The sequence below is a fragment of the Leuciscus leuciscus genome (genome assembly GCF_965113295.1).
Source record: "Leuciscus leuciscus genome assembly, chromosome: 20".
NCBI classification, from domain to species: Eukaryota; Metazoa; Chordata; class Actinopteri; order Cypriniformes; family Leuciscidae; genus Leuciscus; species Leuciscus leuciscus.
The window spans coordinates 21,072,951-21,094,452 of NC_138744.1; the positions used below are offsets into that span (position 1 = coordinate 21,072,951).

General features: G+C 37.6%; 1 protein-coding gene across 5 annotated transcripts in view; it reads right to left on the bottom strand.

Annotated features, from left to right (window-relative positions):
- fhod3b (formin homology 2 domain containing 3b) overlaps positions 1 to 18,293 on the bottom strand; it is a 177,347-nt gene extending 159,054 nt beyond the window's left edge. The window contains exons 1-2 of one of the 5 annotated variants that reach the window (XM_082149959.1): positions 15,997 to 18,293; positions 2,282 to 2,388 (exon numbers count right to left, since the gene is read on the bottom strand). In XM_082149959.1, coding sequence (XP_082006085.1) covers positions 2,282 to 2,388; positions 15,997 to 16,161 — 272 coding nt within the window. In that variant the 5' untranslated portion in view covers positions 16,162 to 18,293. The remainder of the gene's footprint in view (positions 1 to 2,281; positions 2,389 to 15,996) is intronic. The other 4 variants (XM_082149960.1, XM_082149961.1, XM_082149963.1 and 1 more) reach the window with 4 other exon arrangements.
- Positions 18,294 to 21,502: the final 3,209 nt, after the last annotated feature.

Here is a 21,502-nt window from a genome sequence, read left to right on the forward strand (position 1 = left end):
CATTCCTGCTTTCCACAGCCCACTCAGACACTCTGCATGGGTCTAATAATGCACACCCTTGATAGCCTCTTGGGAAGGGGGAAGAGGGAAGGGGGGTCCTGAACACAGACAGAAGAGAAAAACAGCATGCCAGTTGGCACTACCATTCATCTCTCAGAGACCAAAAGAAGTGGCCCTTCAGCCTCTCACTCTTCCAAAAGACATCCATTCACTTACTGTCTTTAACTATATTTTGAATTTGAGCCCAATCCAGTGGAAATGAAATGCCGCTAGACCTGCCTCCAAATTTACACAAATACATCCCTAAATATTTGTGGCCTTGTCAACAGCCTCAAATACCAAAATCTAGCCTTCAATCACTGGCATTTGGCAGTTTCTGTAGGCTATGTCAACTCGGTGGCTAGAAAAGATAGCAGTGTCATCTAATAAAACTGTGAATTAAAAGCTACTCATTGAGGTAAAAGAAAAACTTGTTTGTTTTATTTGGTATGTTTACATGGGTTTGCACTAGTATCAGATTCATCTGACTTGAGAGTTCAGGCACACTGTTAGCATTAATTTATGGAAGCTTGTTTTTGCATCAGATTAAACAAATAAAATGGTAATGGTGGGATAAAGTTTAAAAAGTCAAAATTAAAAGAAAGAAATAAAGTCACACTGCAAGTTATAAAGTGACATTGTGAGATAACCACATTGTGTTATATAAAATTGCTATTAAGTAAAGTCGATTGTGAGATATAAAACTAGCATTGTGAGATATAGTCATAATTATGCGGAAAAAGCCACAATTGTGAGATATAAATCCACATTGTGAGTGATAAAGTCATAGTTATGAGAAATAGTCGCAGTTTTAAAATATAAAGTCAAGTCACATTGTGAGAGATAAAGTTGCAATTATGAGAAACAGTCGCTTGTGAGATATAAAAGTAACATTGTGTGATACCATGTCACAAATACAAGAAATAAAGTGGTGGAAACCGGCTTCCATACTAATGCCATGGATTTAAAACTGCAAGCTAAAAAGATTCTAGGGGATAAATAGTCTTTTAAACCATGATTCATTTCAAAAGAAGCATCTACTCTTGGACTTTGCTCAACCCAAGACAATTAACTCTGAATCTTGCCAGCTTTCTTAAAACCGGAGGCTGACATCATCTGTGCCCTTGCCAACCAGTCAGGTATTTTGAGGGCTCGCTGAATAAAGGCCTGTCACAGAATGACTTTGGTATGTGCTCAAGACAAAAGAACATGTGCTGTGAGATTTTAAGGTCTTTCTGATAGCTTTAGATGGAATGTTTTATGGAATGCACATGACTAGATAGTGCTTATAGTTGTCTCCAATTTAACAAAATGTGAAATAACCTATTACAAGACAATAATAAAAAAATGTAAGGGGATGTGAATAACTCCATTCATTGGTTGTCTAATCTACTACAAAGCAAAAACTCTCTCAAGGTCACCAGGAGAAATTATTGCTCAATCTGATGAACAGAGGAATCATTGAAATCTGGACTACTCCTAATAAAATACACTTAAACTGTATAAGACAGCAAAAAAGAAAACAGGATCATGGATCATCATCAGACACTTCAGTATTAGAAGTGATTCAGAGATTCAGACTAACAAAGTGATTGTCAGTATACAGCTAACATTTATTTGATGTCTAATATTAAACTCATATATAAAACACACACAAATGCTTTAAGTGCGAGTAGCTTGTTTGCTTTTTTTTTTTTTTTGACAATTCGGAAATCAGAACACGGGGTAAATATTTAAAGGAATACTTAGCCAAAAATAAAAAATCTGTAATTATTTATTCACCCTCATGTCGTTCCATACCAGTATGCTGTTATTTTTCCCATGGAAAATAAAGCAAGAAACTTAATGCAGCCCTTAAGCTCCAAAATTACATCAAAACACCACAGACTGAAATTTAAGCCATTGTTAACTGACAAGTCTACTTAATTATATTCCTAAGTGTCAAGCCTAAATGTGGGGTATGGGATCAAATTTGGGCCAAACATATTTGGTTCAATGACAAAAGAGAGTTTCTAGGATAAAGAAAACACAAAATACTATTTAAACATTTTAGAATTTAAAACACACATGCCAAATTTTAGAAATGTACTCTTTGTATTCATGTTGGTTTACATATGTTTTTTTAAAAACTGAAGAAAATACCTGTTTTTTGTTCCACAGAGGAAAGTCATACAGATTTGTAACAAGATTACCGTAAGTAAATAATGGCAATGTTCTTTTTTTTGTTGTTGTTGTTGCTTACCCTCCATCCTCCTGAAATCCTTCAAGTTCATCTCTCTGCTCGGCCAAGGTGGATTCCAGGTCCAGATAACTGCCATTATGAGATAACTGTAAAGCACAGTCATCGAGCTGAGAGAGAAACAAAATGAAAAAGACAGTTTAAAAGAAATATTCATATGCAACAAGTATCAAAGTTCATAAAAGGAAACAACATTACACCCAAGTGCAATCATAAATACATATTTAAGTAAACAATCAGTAAAACTGATGCATTTGATATGCATGACATCAGGCAGATATAATGCTAAGCCTTGACATGTCAGCTATGTGCATCACAGGAATGCACCATAATTTGTTTATTATTATTCATAACATCACACAGATTCATAAACTGTGACTAACCACAGTCAAGCAGTCATGATTCATATTTCAACTCAATATCAACTCTTTGACACGGATGCTGTTAAACACTAGGTGCCATTAAAGCTTAAAGTAATTATGCTGTCATGTTTCTAATCTACCTTTATTAATGGGCACGTTGTGTCAGAACGTTATTTCAAAACGTGTCACATTAATTTTTACATCTAAACTGAGGAATCCAAAGAACTTGTCATAACTATAGCACACTCTTATTCAAGGCATTCAGGCCAGCTGATTTATAGAAGTGCTGTGAGAAGCCCATCCACACCATTTGGAGATATGCAGCAGTGTTCAGAGATCTGCTCCGTTGGAGGCCTGTCTGTTTGTTGACACTCAATTACAGCCCAGCGATGGGATTTGAAACCTCCCAGGGGGCTGTTGCTGGGCACCAGCGTGAACTGTCAATCAACGTGTGAGCCCGGGTCACCCGCGACTCTAAACATGCTAATTACACGCACTGTTCCCAGTTGACTCCCCCCAGCCCCAGATCAGGCCTTTAAGCCCCAGTCTGGCTTACTGAGCCACTTCCAGCCCCAGGGACAGGTAAGAATATCCTTCATGCGTTGGCACCAAGTGGAGTTTGCTTTTGCCAGCACGTCTATAATACCAAAGGGGTTTTTGCTGAAAGTCTCTGTCCCCACATGTAAGATCTTTGGAATCCTACTAGTTTTGATTTGCATCGCTATATGAAAACACATGCTTGGACTGTGGACAACTGATTTAACTAAAATTACCATAAATGTGCAAGAGCCTAAATGTGGGGTATGGGATACAATTTGGGCCAATGACAAAATAGAGTATCTACGATAAAGAAAACACAAAACTGAATTAAAAACAAATAGCCAAGTTCTAAGAATATACTCTTTGTATTCACTTTGGTTTTATGTGGTTTAGAAAAACGTATAACACTTTCATTTGGTTTTGAAAAACTTTTATACCATTTTCAAGAAAGTTTACGTTTAATGTCTCATGTGTTGTGTAAACACTGAATAAAATCATTCATGTGAAAAAAGGTTTTTAAAGATTTTTAAGTTTTTATTTTATTAGGTAACACTTTAGTTTAGGGTCCAGTTCTTTGTATTAACTACTTGCTTATTAGCATGCATATCAATAGGATATTGGCTGTTTATTTGTAATTATAAAGCACATATTAGTTTCTTATTCTGCATGATCATATTCTACTTCCCTTAATTCTACCCAATTAGCTAAACTTAACAACTACCTTACTAACTATTAATAAGCAGCAATTAGGAGATTATTGAGGCAAAAGTCATAGTTAATAGTTAGTTAATAGTGAGAATTGAACCCTAATCTAAAGTGTGACCATGCATTAATATCATTACTTATTGGAGTCGCACCACATGACATTGCCTTGTCATTTAAAAGTCAAAAGATCTGACTATTTTGGAGACATTCTGACCTTGACTTGAAGTCATGAAGTCCTGTTTTTTCTGCATGTTGGTTGCACCACATGACTTTGCAGACAATTTTTTTTTTTTTTTTTTTTTTTTTTATATAAGGTTTTCTTTTCAAGAATTTCTTCTTCAGTATGAAACCAATAGAGTTCATTCTGAAGAGTTCATCTCCTCAGCAATTTCGATTTTGTCTGTCAGGCATCGCAATGGACGATGGAATCGTCTATCGGCGCAACCCTAGCGGAAACAAGCTTCCATAGAGTTCACTGACATTTTTACCTTCCAAAAAAATATCACAATGTATTTTAATTCGAAAATTTAAAACAAGTTCATTATAGAGGAGGTGTATTCAAATGACTATGCATGAATTTTATTTTAAATGTATTTTTGAATAAATTAATAAATCTGCACAAATAAAAAAATTAGCATCATATCATTGACCTATTTATATTATACCTGCAACCCTGAACAGAGCACTTTGCCCAAACCTGACTTAACTATAACCTCTGAAACGATTCATCCAGCCCAGAGTTTTGGTCTGTGTTTTCCATAAAGACACTGTCTCTGTTTCTCTGTTTCCGACAGACTTTCAAGCAGATTGCAATTGGCCCGGTAACAGGATTACCGCTCTTCCCCACCTCCAAACACCTTTGACTGCATGTGTGCTGCGAATTACACACCAGTCAACACCATTAGGTGTGGCAGCTAAAAACCTTAAGCCTCTTTTAGACAGAGATTTCAGAAAAGTTGTTCCGGTAACTGTTCTGGTATATTAGGATTTGTTCATTCACACTGTCAGAGCTTGAATTCTGTGCTTGCGAATTCGACCAGATTTAAATAGCTAACTATCGAAGGAGGAGAAAGTCTGTATACAAAAGGGGGGAAGCGAAGATGACAATGGCTGCGAACTGATTTGCTGAAAAATGTTTCAATTGTTCTAGGATGGAGTCGATATACACAATATTCAAAACATCCTACTTGTGAATCAAATATTATAACCATAAAAAATCAGATTTAAATCAGATTTAAAAATTTAAAATCTAAGTAAAAAAATATATATAATAAAAAAAATTAATAAAACACTTTTTACATGAAATACAAAGTTTTTACATGATGTCTGCCATGATTTTTTTTCCCATTGCATTTTTGAAAAGATTTTAACCAATGTTGAACATTACGCTTTTCTTCCCATGTGACTATTAGGGATGTGTCCATATTTTTAAACTGACTGTTTATTGCGTTGTCTAAATGGCTTGTCCACTAATTGTCTTAATAAAGCTCTGTATAATAAGGCTAGTTTCAGGTTAAACTGAACCTGATCGGACGTGTTTCTTCGAGGCGTTTACATAAGACGTGTTCTTGGCGAAGCAAAACAAAATGGAACATAGTGTTCAAGGTGCGTTTTTAACCTGACAACACTCATGGCGGGAAGCTCAAAAAACACCAGACGACGTGATGCAAATCACCAAAATGGTCTTAATCTTAATGCGTATGGCTTTAGAGACAGTGCTTTTTTTGAGAAATTTAAGGGCACTAGTTTTCCAAGAATGCTTTTTCATGCAAACTGTCTAACAGCTAATGCACACCAATTACAACATGCTGCTAAAAGTATCAAAACTATAAATATACATATGGGAAAATAGACATGATTGCTTACTGTCTAGTCAATTTCTGGACGCAGATTTGTCAGTAAAATTAATGAAACCAGGGACAAAATTTGTCCTTTTCCAGGTTGTCCCTTCTTGACAACATCCCCAGTTGGACCATCATGACCAATTTGTGAACATGGGATACACTGTAAAAGACTATTTTCCTAAGTTGTAAACAAAACATTACACTCATGTGTCCTAACCTTGACTGGTTTTCAGATTATCCATTAACAGGCTCTGTCATTCAATTTCCTGCCACAAATTACAGTAATTTAATTAAAAGTGGAGAGAAAGAGTGAACGGAACAGAGACAGAACGAGTGAGGATGCTACTGTAACTGGTAAAGGCATTAAGGGTTGAAAAGCTTTGATCCCATGGCCACTCTATTCATTTCAGAGAGCTGGTGGTGCCCAAATATCATGTCATGTTGGAGAAAAGACACACAACATGTGGTCAACCATGGCAACGATAACTACACTGCCTCATCTTTCTACCTCAAGGGTCTACATTTCCTATAAACCCATGAAAGGAAGCCCAAATTTTCTTCTGACAACAAGCTCAGTGAGGCATGATATAGGACAGGGGACTAGAAGGAAAAGGATGAAGGCTGTTACAAATAGAGAGAGTTTAATTTAACATGTCCTTAAGATAGAAAGTGCTACACAAGATTACAGCCCAGATCTGAAGCTCACAGGAAATCCAGACACGCAATCCAAAGTCAGACTATATTTAGGGCACATAGACCTGGTAGAGGCATGTCTGGTAGAGTGATAAGATGTGAAAGTAATCATGACAAAAAAACAAAACAAAAAAAACATGGACGTTCCACTCGTTCCATTTACCAGTTTTAAAGCCACAGCAGGGCAAGAGGGCATAAAGTAGAAAATGACAAAACTGTACTGATATTATACAATGAAAAAAACAAGCCTCAAAAAGTACCAAATTATTTTTCTTGATGTTTCTTGATTACCAAATAATTCTCACAAATTATTGAATTAAAATTGTTAATGAAGAGCTTTTCTAAGAACTGTAAGAACTTGAAGAACATTTCTAAGAACTGTACGAAAAACCACGGTAAGTTTGTCAAGGCAAGTTGGGACGAAAAACAAACAGAAGAGTAGTTAACAGAAGAGATATCACAGGTTTATCACTTATCTTAAAGGGTTAGTTCATCCAAAAAACAAAAAAAAAAATCATAATTTACTCACCCTCAAGTTATTCCAAACCTGAATTCATTTATTTCTTCTGCTGAACACAAAAGAAGATATTTTGAAGAAATTTGATAACCAAACAGTTGATGGGCCCCATTGACTTCCATAATATGGAAAAGAAAAAAGAAAAACTATGGAAGTCAATGGGGCCCATCAACTGTTTGGTTACCAACATTCCTCAAAAAATCTTCTAGATGTTCTTTTACAGAAGAGGCCAGGAATTCCAGGAACGTAGAGAGATAGGCTAGTTTATCCAAAAATGAAAATTCTGTCATCTTTTACTTATCCTTAAGTCGTTCCAAACCTATGATTTTTCGATATTTTACTAAGTCTCTGAGTTTTTTGTCCAAACAATGAATGTCAATGGGGTCCAATGTTGTTTGGATCTCAACATTCTTCAAAATGTTGTCTTTTGGTTTGGAACAACAAGAGGGTGAGTAAATTAATTTTCATTTCGGAGAAAACAATCTCATTTTATTCTTCCTAAAGTAACAAGAACTGATCCTGAATCATCTCATAACTTCAGACTCTGTTAGCTTAAAATAACTCCGAATTAGATCCAAGACAAAACTCTTCATTTTAAAACATTGCAAACATTAAAGTGCCTGATACCGCTGGATATAAATCCTCAGGCAAACATTATATATAGCCCATTATGTTGTTATAAGACCCTTAGGTTAGACCCTTAAACTAAAGTGTTGCACTTCGTTCTCGAGCCAGAACTCCCTTGTCTTGGCTCGAGAGTTGTAATGTATTTACATCTTCAAGAGGCAGAAAGTAGATTGCTTCCTAAGAACTTGGCAGGGTAATTGAGCGGGGGGAAAAAAACATTTTTGGTGAATTTTTTCCTCCTTTTCGTGGTCTCCAGATGTGCTCCATCTTTCTCAGTTTGACCCAGATATTTCATTGCAAGAGACCCATTGCAGGTACTTCAGATTAGTCACCCGGCCGGGAGCGAGTCAGGGACACTGATAACCATCAGACGGATGCGGCCTCCAGCGTGCTCGAGTTCCATGCGTTTTCATGTCAGCTGTACCGTGGATCAATCAGACTAAAGCTAACAGCATTCCTCTCTGCCGCTGAGCTGACTGCCAGGTTCTTTGCATTACTGTCAACAGACAGTAAGAAGGTGAGGGCCAGCTTTAACCGTAATGTGCTGGTGTTTCTTGGGAAACAGTCACCCTTCAATGGTAATCGTCATCATGTCAGTTCTATAATCTCACTCTCTCTGTGCCCTTCGCCAAGTGTTTCATAAGGCTCACAGTGATGGTGTGAGATTCGCCAGCCTTTCTTCAAAATGACATCAGCCCCTTAATAGGGCGGTGACTCTATCTGAAAACTCATTTTCACTCATTTACAACTCTTGTGACTGGAACACACAGTCTAATGACAAGACAATAAGAAATAATGTACCGATTCAAGTAAAACACAAGAAAAAAAAATAGATGGAAGTTATTAATATTTAGTTTTAATTTTTATTAATTTTTTATAACCGAAATTCACAGTTAAAGATAAAATCCTAGTCACAGAGCTCAAAACAAAAGTACTGTGTGAGTGGCCGAAAAAAATAAGTATTTAACTTTTATTAATTTGATTTTATATTTATATACGTATATTTCTATTGTTAAATGGATACTATTTGCATTCACATTTCAGTTGGATCTCATCATTTCTAAAAAAAAATATATATTTTTGCATAGCTTTTTTTTATTTTTAATGTATGTGATAAGTAGAGATTTAGAAGATAAATATTATTTACTATACAAATTTTTTTTCAAATGTTACGTTTTTTTAATGTTTGCTTAAATGTTTACTTGATTAAGAAATGTTATTGCATTTTGTTTTTAAATGTATACTAATTATGTTTTATTTACAAAATATATAAAAAAAAAGTTTAATATATATGTGTGTGTATATCGGCTATATATATATATATATATACATATATATATATATATATATATATATATATATATATATATATCATACTTTGTTCTGTTTGTTTTTTTATCTGCAAATTTAGCTAGCTTAACCAAGTTGACACACATAAAATGCACCCAAATGGGTAACACTTTATAATAACTGCATGCTATTAATCATTAGTTAAGCATCAGTAAACAGTTAATTCATCATTTATAAAGCATTAATAGACATGAACAAGCAGTTTATAAATACAGCTATAAAATAATTTATTCATGATTTATAAGCATATCTATAATGTTAGTATAATAGTGTTTAATAATTGTATTTTCAAACTTTTTTAATGATTATTTATTATTTCTAAATGAAGTATTGCATTATTTACAAACCAGTTATTTAGGAGTTGTCAGTTTTTCATAAGATCACGAAAGTGTAAGTAAATGATTAATAAACTATTTAAATGTACATTCATACATCTTATTATTCAGACATATAGTAATAGTTACTTAGTGTGTTTATAAATGCTTTATTTACATGTATTTCTACTGTAATTTCTGGTTAATTCAGGCAGTTATAAAGCATTTAGTAGTGGTCAGTTAACTATTTTTGTGAGCTCATCTAAAGTGAGGAGTAGTTATGCCTTGTAAATCATTTAAAAAGGAGATTTAAAGGCTTGGTTATCTTCTAAACAGAAAAAGGAAACAAACACAACACAGCGATACAGAACATAGAAATATTTAAGATATATGAATGTACATTTAAATAGTTTATTAATCATTAACTTTCTAAGTGATCTTATGAACCACTGACAACTCCTAAATAACTGGTTTGTAAATAAAGCAATAATTAATTTAGAAATGATAAATTGATCATTAATAAAGAATGAAAATACAATTATTAAACACATTACAGATATGCTTATAAATCAAGAATAAAGCATTTATAGCTGTATTTATAAACTGCGTATTAATGTCTGTTAATGCTTTAGAAATTATGAATAAACTGTTTATTAATGCTTAGCTAATGATTAATAGCGTGCAGTTATTATAAAGTGTTACCCATAAAGGTATAAATAAAAAGATAAAGCTTACCCAATTGAGCAAGCGACTGTTCCGTCATGTGAATCACACTTGGAATGTATTCAGGAAAACTGGGTCATATTTTGACATTAAGGTGACTGTCAAAAATGGCCCAATTTAACTGAACTCACCCTAATAATACATGGAATTATATGTGAATATACTAAATATACAGGTATGGTTAAATAAACAAGCTCCAGATTAAACAGTAGTGCAAAGGATTAAAGCAGGAGCAAAGGCTGCAGTTCTGGGAGAGGAGCTAATCTGAGCGCAGAGCTCCTGGATTAACAACAGTTTAACTGACGGTTCCCCACCCAGCCACTGACCCTGTGACCCTGTGGTCATGAGGACGGAAAGCCGGGCCTGGCCTTCCTCTTCCAACCACAGAATACAGCACTGGCAACCGAGCACAGATCTGGGGATGTCCTAAAAATAAGAGTTCACTGGGAACTAGCACCGCTTTCCAAATCCACACACAGAATTTCATCCTCAATTTCATCTCCGAACTCAGTTTTAGCCAGTGTAGGAAGGGAATCAACTTTTCTCATTCAGACTTTTTCAGTCGCTGCAATCACCCTGACTGAACTCCTCAGGTCATGGCGAATAAAATATAAAACAACATCCTCCTAACTGCAATGTAGCATATTAACCAAGTTGCTTTTATTAAATCTGTGAACTGTGAAACCGACAGCGGTCTGCGTGTTCCAGAAAGTCTGGTTCCACATCAAAGGCATAATTAAATGAAATAACAATGTGCAGCGGCTAAATGAATCACTCGTTGACATGCTTCGGCCACTTGATGTGTGTTAGCATTAAGTATTTTTGTGTTTGTTTCCATTTAAAAATTATAACAGTGTCTGTGGCTGCCTTCTAAATGCGCAGCGGCAAATTAGCAAACATGTTAAGAAGGGTTTGTCACACGTATGTGGACCACAACAGCAATCATTCGTGTTTCAGAGGCGCGCAAAGCCAACGAGAAACGTGGAGCTTTTTTTTTTTTTTTTGCAGACTCTGCCGAAAAAACACAGAGGAAAAGTCGCTGGCCTGCAAAAACCTCAACTCTGCATAACAATGTGTAAGGCTAATCCACAGTTCAGCCGCAGATGTGAAGGGCTAGCCTATATTTTACAGCATTTAGCATAACTTCTCATTACCAGACTCTGTAATTTCGGCAAAATTCATGCGCAGACAGAAAAGGCTTCCCGAAAAAAAGGAACTCAGTGAAGACCCGCGCGGATCCATCAAGCATAGTGAGAGATGTGCGTGTGCAAGTGTGTGTCTGTGCGTGTGTATGTGAGAGAGATAAATCAGAAAGTGAGAAATGTCTATTTACTATATAAATAATCTGGCTTTTAAAAGTACCTTAAATTATGATCTTAAAAGCAAAGAGAATTTTCATATTTCAGAGTAAAATAGGATATTCAATGAGAAAAAAAAAAATGACTGGTGGTGAGACTTGATTTTATCTGTCAAGAATTGATTTGATCATGAAATAGGCTTTAAACACCAAAAGCCTTAGTAGCTATATTAAGCTGTTGGTTAACATTATCCAATAGCCCGCCCAGCCTAAGTGACTTTAGCAAAAAAGTCAAAGTCGTTTCAGATGAAAAACAAGTTCTTTTGGAATAATGTGCAGTGATAAATTGTTTGCAATAAGTGCAAGAATGTTCTCCATATTACTTTATCAGTTGGAGTACAAATGGAGTACGTCCTAAAAGGACTAATCAATCTGGAAACAAGATAACTAAACATCTGAAAATACATTCTATCCATTAAGCTCAGAAGGAATCACAAACCATATCACTATAATTTGGTTGGCACACTGACACAACATTTCGCCTGTTTTGCACTGCACATACTAGGTACCTTGGGGGCAAAAAAAAGAAATCTACACCACAAAGTGACTCCAACTATTCAAAATCAACAACAATGTCACACCATATGGTACATGTTTATCACTGCATCCTGGATGAACAATTTATAATGCTGCTAAAAACATGTCTGTATATCTTGCATATAAATATTATAATTAGTCTTCATTTTATTCAAGTATGAAGACAAATATATTGCCAGGCATTTTATAACCAAGTTCTAAATTCTTCATGGAATTGTTTGATAACTAAAACACTCAACCAATGCACATTTTGATTAACAACATACGTTACGACAGCCTTGTATGACACCCTGGACACGTAACAAAACATGTCACTCTGTTACTCTTTGCTGTAAATGAAAATAACAAATCAAGACAAAGATGGACTGTGTTCAACTGAACGAATCCAACTGGCTCATTTGCGGGCTGATGTTAAATAGCAGGCCAGCACATCACATCTCCTTTTCTCCCCCTCTCTCCCCCTCTCTCCCTCTCTCTCCCTCCCTCCCTCTCTCTCTCTCTCTCTCTCTCTCTCTCTCACTGGCTCTACTTCACTGATGCTTTATTTGATCTCTGTGGTTCCTTACACTGACTGCTTAATTGTAGTAAATCTGGGAAAACAAACTGTTTCTTCAATAAGAGTTTAAATCATATCTCATGTTGCTAAGCTGCCAACACTTTTAAACTGAAAATTGTGTGGAGGGTAGGGATGTGGAGGTTATTAGCATTGGGTTTAAATCCAAAATATTGCCAAATAGGCACTTTTACATTTCGCTTTGAAACCAAATATTCCGCCATCGTCTTGTCAGTCAGCTGGCCTCACTTTTGTCACGTGATAAATTACTAAATGCTGCGGTGAGCAAGTGATGTAATCGGTGTGCGGCTGAACACAGTGTAAAACCGGTAACACAGACTATCGCAGCAAACCTAAGTGGAGGGAAGTTGAAAAATGTGTTGGCCTGGGACCTTCTGATGCACCAGAGATATTCCCTTAGGATTCATCCCTTGCTGGATAGAAGCAACTTAGAAATAATAATAAAGGAAACACCCAGATATACATGTATGAATCATAACTACATTGATCTTACTTTGGAAAAACTTTGTGAGCAAATTTGGACCAGAGTTTGCATTTTAATTACAATACTGTTGCTGTCTTAGATTCTTGTTATATTAGTGCATTGTGGACTGGCATCCCCAACAGCCATGTCATAGCCTACATGAAATATATGGCAAACACCTGAAACCAACATAACAGTAGGCTACACAGCACTGGGCACTGAAAAAATGGTGCTCACTTTTACATTCAAAGTTCCAATGGATGCCGTTTACTGGAAAAAGAATCCTTCAGATCTGGTGCCTTCAGAAGTGAACCGGATCTTACACGATTGGGCATGTTTTGTTTCAAAATACAGGTATGAACTCCAATTTTAATTATGCATGTTTAGATCTGTGCTTCTGACACAAATTATGAAAATATGATTGCTAAATCTTTATCGACATGAACACATCATGTTCAAACTGATAATTACATTATTTATTTTTTTGGAGAGCGAGACCTAATAATGGACATTGTAAAATACAATATGGTCAGTGTCTGAATTGCACACATATGTGGTCAAGACAAGAAGTAATGGTCACATGAGGGCAAAATCCAATAGTTAAGAGTGTAGCGATATATAATAATAATAATAATACATTACATTTATATAGCGGTTTTCTCTGCGCTCAAAGCGCTTTACATAGAAGGGGGAATCTCCTCAGCCACCACCAATGTGGTGAAGCACTATATATCAAGCACAGGTCAATTTCATAATCAAGGAACTTTCTATTAGGTCACAGCAAATCCACATGACCAACTGGAACATGTTGCAAAATCTGCCTGGGGGGGGGGGGCCTTAAAGTGATGCCTTAAAAGAACCATTTTGGGTTCCCCAGAAGCATTCAGTAAACAGTTCTTAAAATAACCAACCATCTTTTCTTAGTGTGAAGAACATATCAATAATCTAAAGAACCTTTTTTTACTAAGAACTTTCAGTGCAATGGAAAGGTTCCATGGATGTTAAAGATTCTTCATGAAACCATAAAGTATAATAAATCACTTTGTGATTGTGAGTGTATTTGAATTTTAACATACTATAACAAGATATTCTGTTGAGTATTCATCCCTTAATAGTGCTTAGAATAATCAAATAATATAATTCTTCATGAATTTTGTCCCATTTTTGGACTACAATGTCAACAGTTAAAGACATGTTTCACGGGAAATACGTCTAAGAAGACATAAGTAATTAGGGTCATCAGAAAGTATGAAGCAGAACAAAATTCTAATTGTAAAACAAAAGTCAAATAACTAATGAGCATCTGGACTTGTTTATCCATCTGTTGAAAATGTTTCACCATTTAACCAAGTGGCTTAAGGGACCGTCTTAATGATGGGGATTGAGTGCGAGTCACAGAAATACTTCCAGGCATGTTTGTTTTGGAAAGGTTAGTACTTCAAAATCACAGAAATGGTCCACTCATAATGAAGCAGCCTAGATGCTCTAAAAGTTCCAATGATGACTGGTAGTGGGTGAGTCACATTAACTTGTATCTGGTGAACGTTCGCAAGCCAACAAATGGCAACACAGAGTTGACATTCACCTTTTTGGAAACTACAGTCTAACTCGGAATACACAAGTGTTCCTATACAAACAACAATAGAACAAGCTACACTGAACAGGAAAGTTCGATCCCTCGGAGGACCCTTTTTATCTGAACGGTCATCACTGACAGTGCCAATGACAGCTGAAGATTCCAGAGTATGGACATGGCATGATCAAGCATTCAGTCCACCCAAGTATGGCCCTCAGCTGCTGTGCATTCCTCTAAGACCACAATAACAGCACTCCTAAAACCTGCTTAAGGGATAACACTGTTTATGTGGTGGAAATGAACCAAGTTTAAGACAACAATTATATCTTATACAGTTGGAAAAGAACCTTGATTGTTTTGGGTCATGCGTGTAATGAAGGAGAGCTGGGTAATTTAGAGGTGAGGTTTATTACAGGCTGTGAGAAGAGACAGAATGTGAATATCCACGATATCAACACCAGCTACCTGTCGTTCCTATTATGACGTCAGCAAACTGATTACTCATGATTGCAAATAAACAATGCAGCCAGCTATAATTGTTTTATTATTGAATGTATCTAAATAGAACAGCATAACTAACTATTCCAGCCTGAAAAGATGTGCTTTAGAACAACCCCCTGGGTGCACAGGACACCACCTTGGTGCAGTGCGGACCAAGACGCACTGAAGTATCCTGACATCATATCACTTCTCCCAAACAGTGCCTTGGCACAGCACAAATAATATGGCAAGTCATTTTAACATTAAATCTTTTACTCTAACTAGTATCTATTTTATATTACTACTACATATTTTTAATTACACTGAAAAAAAAAAAGGAAACATAAATAAACTAAATTAATATTTATTCAAGTCAAAATTATTATTTAGCATCAATGAATCAACAAAAATACATCAATTTATACCAACAAAAAAGAGCTCTTTAAAGTAACAATTGCCGGTTTCAATTTTTTACAGTGTACTAGTTAACCCAACAGTGACTAGTATCTGATTAAATTAGTCATTAGAACATCTCGTCACTATTACCATACTTGTTGAATAGACTTGTACTTATTTATTAACACTAATAACTTAGTATCTGTTTATTAGACACTTGTATCTACTTAGATTGCAACTAGTAACATTTCTTATCTAACTAGTTACAAATTAATACACAGAATAGCCACTTAATAATTGCAATATACCAGTTTACTACAATACTAATTGGTATATTGTCTAATAAATAGATACTAATATATAGTTGCAAGTAACGAATGAATAAGTACTAGTAGGCTATCTAATGAACAATTAACATAATAGTCACTATTAAAGTATTTTCTATTAATTAAAGGAAGAACTAGTAGCATAATATAGAAGCTGCTAGTTCTAAGTTTTGGGGAATAAATGTTATAAAGGCTTGCCATATAACTGCATGATGCCCTGCAGAATTACTGCAATAACATTAGTGCACTGCATCAAAAATAGGTATAAACACCTCTAATAAAAAGTTATGTAAATAGAATGAATAAAACGATGTTTGCTTTAGGGGTGTCATACCTTGTGTGGTGCTTTCAGAAGTCTGTGAACTCCAGCGATCTGATTGATGAGCGGAATATCCTCTCTGAATGTGAAATGTGGAGGTCTGGTCGGCTCCGGAAAATTTGTGCTATTAAATGGATCAGTATCATCTAAGAACTGCACCCTGCATGCAAACGTAGCCATGATACATCCATACACGTCGATTTGGGAAAAGTCGGTACAACAACAGAAAAGTATATAGGCTACCGACTAAAAATCCTTTAGATCAGTCGCAGTGTAAAAGTGTCAAGAATCCAGGTACACTCCGTCCTACTCCGATGTCCTGTTAGTGTTTAGTGGTTTCTATATTTCTACAGTAGTTTATAGCAAGAGAAGGGCCGGTAATATCCAAGGGCATGTCGGGCAGGCAAGGTGCTGAGGCAGACTGCTGCAGACGGGACGGGACATCTACAGCCTGTCTGATGTCTACAGCGATGCAGTACGTGAGCGGGACTGGGGGACTCCCTCCAGTCACAACAGTGAAGAGAAGAGTGAAAGAGCCGGAGTTTTGGCGACACCTAGAGGTGGAGTTTATATCACAACACGGCGACTTTATGCAAAATTATCTTTAAAATCGTCTATTTATTGTTTATTCTGTTGTGAAAACGCAGTACTTAGCATACAAAAAAAAAAAAAAAGATTACTTATAATATACTTTAAAGAATATACTTAAGTGTGAACAGAATGTCATTTTTTTAAACAATTATTTGCATGTTATTTACAATACAATGAAACGTAGCCTAATATTTCAAAATTATTCGGGTTTTTTTTGAAACATGGTTAAACTGTAGCCTGCGGTCGTATGTACTGCCCAGCATTTGGTAAAGGATATATGGAATATATACCATATTGGAAAGTTTAAAAGTAAAACTTTTAATTTTATATTATTACACAATTTTTAAGCGAAAGTAAAAGAAAGTTTACTTTCTCTAAGTATAACTACACTTAAAAAGATAGTTTACCCAAAAATGAAATTTTGTCATTTTTATCCTCAAGTTGTGTGAATCTGTATGAATTTCAACAGTTGATGGGCACCATTGACTATACCATAGTAGGCTATTTTTTTTTATTTTTTTTTTCATATATGGAAGTTAATGTGGCCCATTACCTGTTTGGTTACCGACATTCTTCACTTTTGGTTGAACTATCACTTGATAGTTGATTGATAGTGAAGTTGTATTTTATTTCATTAATAGGCCTATTATAAAATACCTAAACTATGTTTGCTTAGTAAATATGGCATCTGTTTCAGGCCGACAAGGAAGCAACGTTTTCAACACTTAATTCCTCTTGATAGATTGAATTGCTATCTGATTGTGTAAGCACATTCCATCACACATAAAGCTGTCTCTGGGTGGAAAACTGATATAAATCCAATCTATTATTCTCGTCCTATACTCAAATGTAACGGATTCCACCACTTCCATGCCGATGCTAATATCACGCACCGAAATGTTCTGTCCAATGCTCTTTTCTTCGCACAGGCCTACATGTTAATTATTCTTTGAGTATCCCGGTTGTCTGCTCCATTCTTGCTTCTTGCTCGTGAGGTGATGTTTGGCGGGGCTACTAAACTTCCGTATGCTGACGTTTTTGGGAGGAGTGACGTTTCACACATGTGGCCCGAACAACATTTATTGACCCTACTGATTGACCACCTGCGCTCGCCAGTTTCCAGTGGTTAATTGTGATGCATTTATGCAGCAACTAACGCTAGGTGGCAGTGTAAACCAAGAGAAAAATGGAACTTGAGAGTCACTCAGTGAAACCTTTCACTCGTGTACCGAATCTTCAGACCAAGTCTGCAAAACTACAAGCACGTTATACGCTTTACACTCAGTTTGCTATTGTAAAACAAACTTTTTGCTAAACTCTAAACACAGTTCTCTACATTACACACATCATTTAAAAATAACAGCTCTTTTGTTTCATTTATGAAACACTGTCATTTAAATGACACATTCATTGGCTGATGTGATGACCTACACCCAATGATCATGTGAGAAAACACAAAATTGACCACTTAGAAATCAAAACTCATTGTTTTGAAAAAGAAAGAAATGATTTGTACCACCTTGAATTTCTGTTTATAGTTTAAATATATATGTATATATTTACATAAACTGTATGTATGTGTGTGTGTGTATATATATATATATATATATACTGTATATTTATACATACACATACATACTAATGCACACACACACACACACACACACACACACACACACACAGCGCTTTGTTAAAGGAGAACTCCGGTGAATTTTTATGTTAATCTTGATCGTTAGACCTTTGTGAGTACTGTCTATAGAAAAAAAAACTAACCGGATTGGTGCTTGCAACGCGGAGCTGTTACAGTTAATGCCCAGAGCTCCCATTCAGCTAAAACGGCAGTACTGGGGGCATAAACCTAAAGAGTGTCTTTGTGCCTCTTAACAGACACAAAATGCAATTAAAATGTCTGTCCAACATGAACAGGGCCCTTACATGACAATAAGATGCGTTTAGCAACTTAGCCATTGTTTAAACTCACCTAAATAGTGTTTTAGACGGCTAGCTGTAGTCTCGCGCTGAAGTCCCGTGGGAACTCAGTTGTAACCGGAACACGACGCTCCTCCCACGCGCGATTTTTTTTCCCCAAACCACTTCAGCGGAAATCCCGCCCTGCAGCTGATTTAATTGGTTTAGGTTACAGTGACGATTGACATGACCAATGAAAACCTTAGAATCAGCTGCAGGGCGGGATTTCCCCTGAAGTGGTTTTAAAAATTTTTTTTTTTTTTAAATCACGCGCACTTTTTCCGGCTACAACTGAGTTCCCACGGGACTTCAGCGCGAGACTACAGCTAGCTGTCTAAAACACTATTTAGGTGAGTTTAAACAATGGCTAAGTTGCTAAACGCATCTTGTTGTCATGTAAGGGCCCTGTTCATGTTGGACAGACATTTTAATTGCATTTTGTGTCTGTTAAGAGGCACAAAGACACTCTTTAGGTTTATGCCCCCAGAACTGCCGTTTTAGCTGAATGGGAGCTCTGGGCATTAACTGTAACAGCTCCGCGTTGCAAGCACCGATCCGGTTCGTTTTTTTTTCTATAGACAGTACTCACAAAGGTCTAACGATCAAGATTAACTTAAAAATTCACCGGAGTTCTCCTTTAAAGTTGAAGTTCTGACTTGGCTTGTATGCATAATTGCATATTCAGTGTATACATAATACTGTTATTAAAGATACAACCAGCTGCCGGCTTGGGCTGTGAATGTGGCTGCTCACCGGCCTTGACAAAGGTGATGTTCCACCGGTCACAGCTGTGCTGATTGTTGGGCTGTGAATGTGGCTTCTCACCGGCCTTGACAAAGGTGATGTTTCGTCGGTGGCAGCTGTGCTTATTGTTGGCCATAGCTTTGAAGATGGACTCTGCAATAGCCTTAAGCACCTAATAATGCTGGGCCCAGGGCTGTTTGGCAGCTGCTTAAGATGTGTTCTGGAGAACCCCTCCCAATGCACAGAGGACATGTTGGTGAGTCATTCCTACCCCAGATGTGGAGATTTGCCGGGCTAGGAAGGACATCACAGACTGCTGTCTGTGCCAAGAATTTGATCCGCTGTGGATCCGCCTGTCCAAGAGATCTTCTTTTTCAGCGCACCCTCCCACCTCGTCCATGCTCCCTGCTGCCGCATGCCCACCATCCCGCAGTTCCTTTCCTCTTAAGCACCTGCCCGCACCTCCTACAGGACTAGCTGGTGTCGGTCCCTACCCTGGGCCTTGTCATAGCGAGGTTTTGGGTTGGCTCCTAACCCTGCCCGGCCCGTTGCCACAGTGCCAACCAAAGCCCTGTGTCTCAGCCGGGACTCTGCTATCTCTAGGCCTTCCTGTGCTCTCCATTTCCTACCTGTTCGCACTGTGATGCTTGCTGATGCCACCATCGGGTCCTTGGTGTCCCGACAGAGTAGTGCCTCTCTGGTGCAAGATACCTTAAACTGTTCGTCAAGGCTGCTAAACGGGAGCTGAAGCTTGTTCCTCTTTCCATGGAGTGCTGCGTTGCTCAAGCTACGTGGCAATACCAGCCACCTACGAAGGTAGCTACTGATCTTCTTCTCCATGGTTTCCACTGTTTTCAATGTCACCTCATACACCAGCAGTGGCCAGAGGACTCGAGGTAAGATGCCATGTTGGTATATCCAGGCCTTAAATCGATCTGGTAGGCCAGACTTTTCGACTGTGGCGAGCCAAGATTCAAGCTCCCTGATGGTGGCTTGGATGGCTGTCGCATCCATGAGGCTACAGTCAAAGACCTTGCAAAGGCTCCTGACAGGCTTCTCAGTGATGGATGGAATTACAATACCATCCACCTGGAAGCGGAACCACTTTCCCCCTCTTCAGAACCATGGACCTGGACTTGTTAGGCTTGAAACTCATCCTTGCCCAGGATATACGTTTTTCCAGGCCCTGGAGTATCCACCGGTCTCCTGGCACTGATTGTGAGGTCATCACATAAAGGCTCTGAAAGGGGTCTGTCGAACGCCAGACTTGGACAGCGGGCCTCTGCACTCAACATCTGCTGCATTAACCACCATATTCATGGCATGGGCAAAGAGAATAACTGAGATGGTGCACACAGTTATGATCCCCTTTTTAAGCAGGTGCCATTCTGCCTCCTACTGTCTTCCTGTATTGCTGTTAATGCACCTTAATTTCACAACTGGGATCAATAAATTACTACTACTACTACTTCTGATGTTAAGTTCCCTGAAGTGACTCTAAGCCTGAAGTTCCTGTAGTAGTTCAGGATGAGGTTCTTTACCTTACTAGGTACGTGGTGGTGATCCAGGGTTGTCTCAACGAGCTTGTGGGGAATGGAGCCCTATGCATTGGCTAGGTCAAGCCAAAGCACCACTAGGTCTCCCTTTCCTTCACAAGCCTATCTGGTCAGCTGCGTGACAACCCCAGTGTGTTCTAGGCAACCCGGCACTCCTGGAATGCCACCTTTTTGCACAGAGGTGTCTATGTAACCATTCTTGAGGAGGAAGTCTGTCATCCGTCGGGCTAGGACACTGAGGAAGATCTTCCCCTCCACGCTGAGAAGCGAGATGGATCTGAACTACTCCAGTTTGGTTGAGTTTTCCTCCTTCGGTATCCAGACCCCCTCTGCGTGCTTCCACTGGTCTGCTACTGTGCTCCTACGCCACACTACTCGCAAGGATCTTGAGGAGCTCAGGGCAACGCTTATACACCTTGTAGGGTACACCACTGGGTCCTGGAGCGGAGCTGACTCTGGCTGCTGAAACCACCTCCTGTACTTCCCTCAATGTGTGCTCTCTGATGTTGAAGTCCACCATGGGAGACGGTAAGTCCAACAGGGCTCCAAGGGGCCCTAACTCTTGCTCCCTTTGAGGTTCACTCAGGGTGTTGTGCAGCTACCGGTCTACTTCCCAAGTCAAGTCAGACGTCCACTTCACTTCTGCCCCAAAAGCTGTTTTG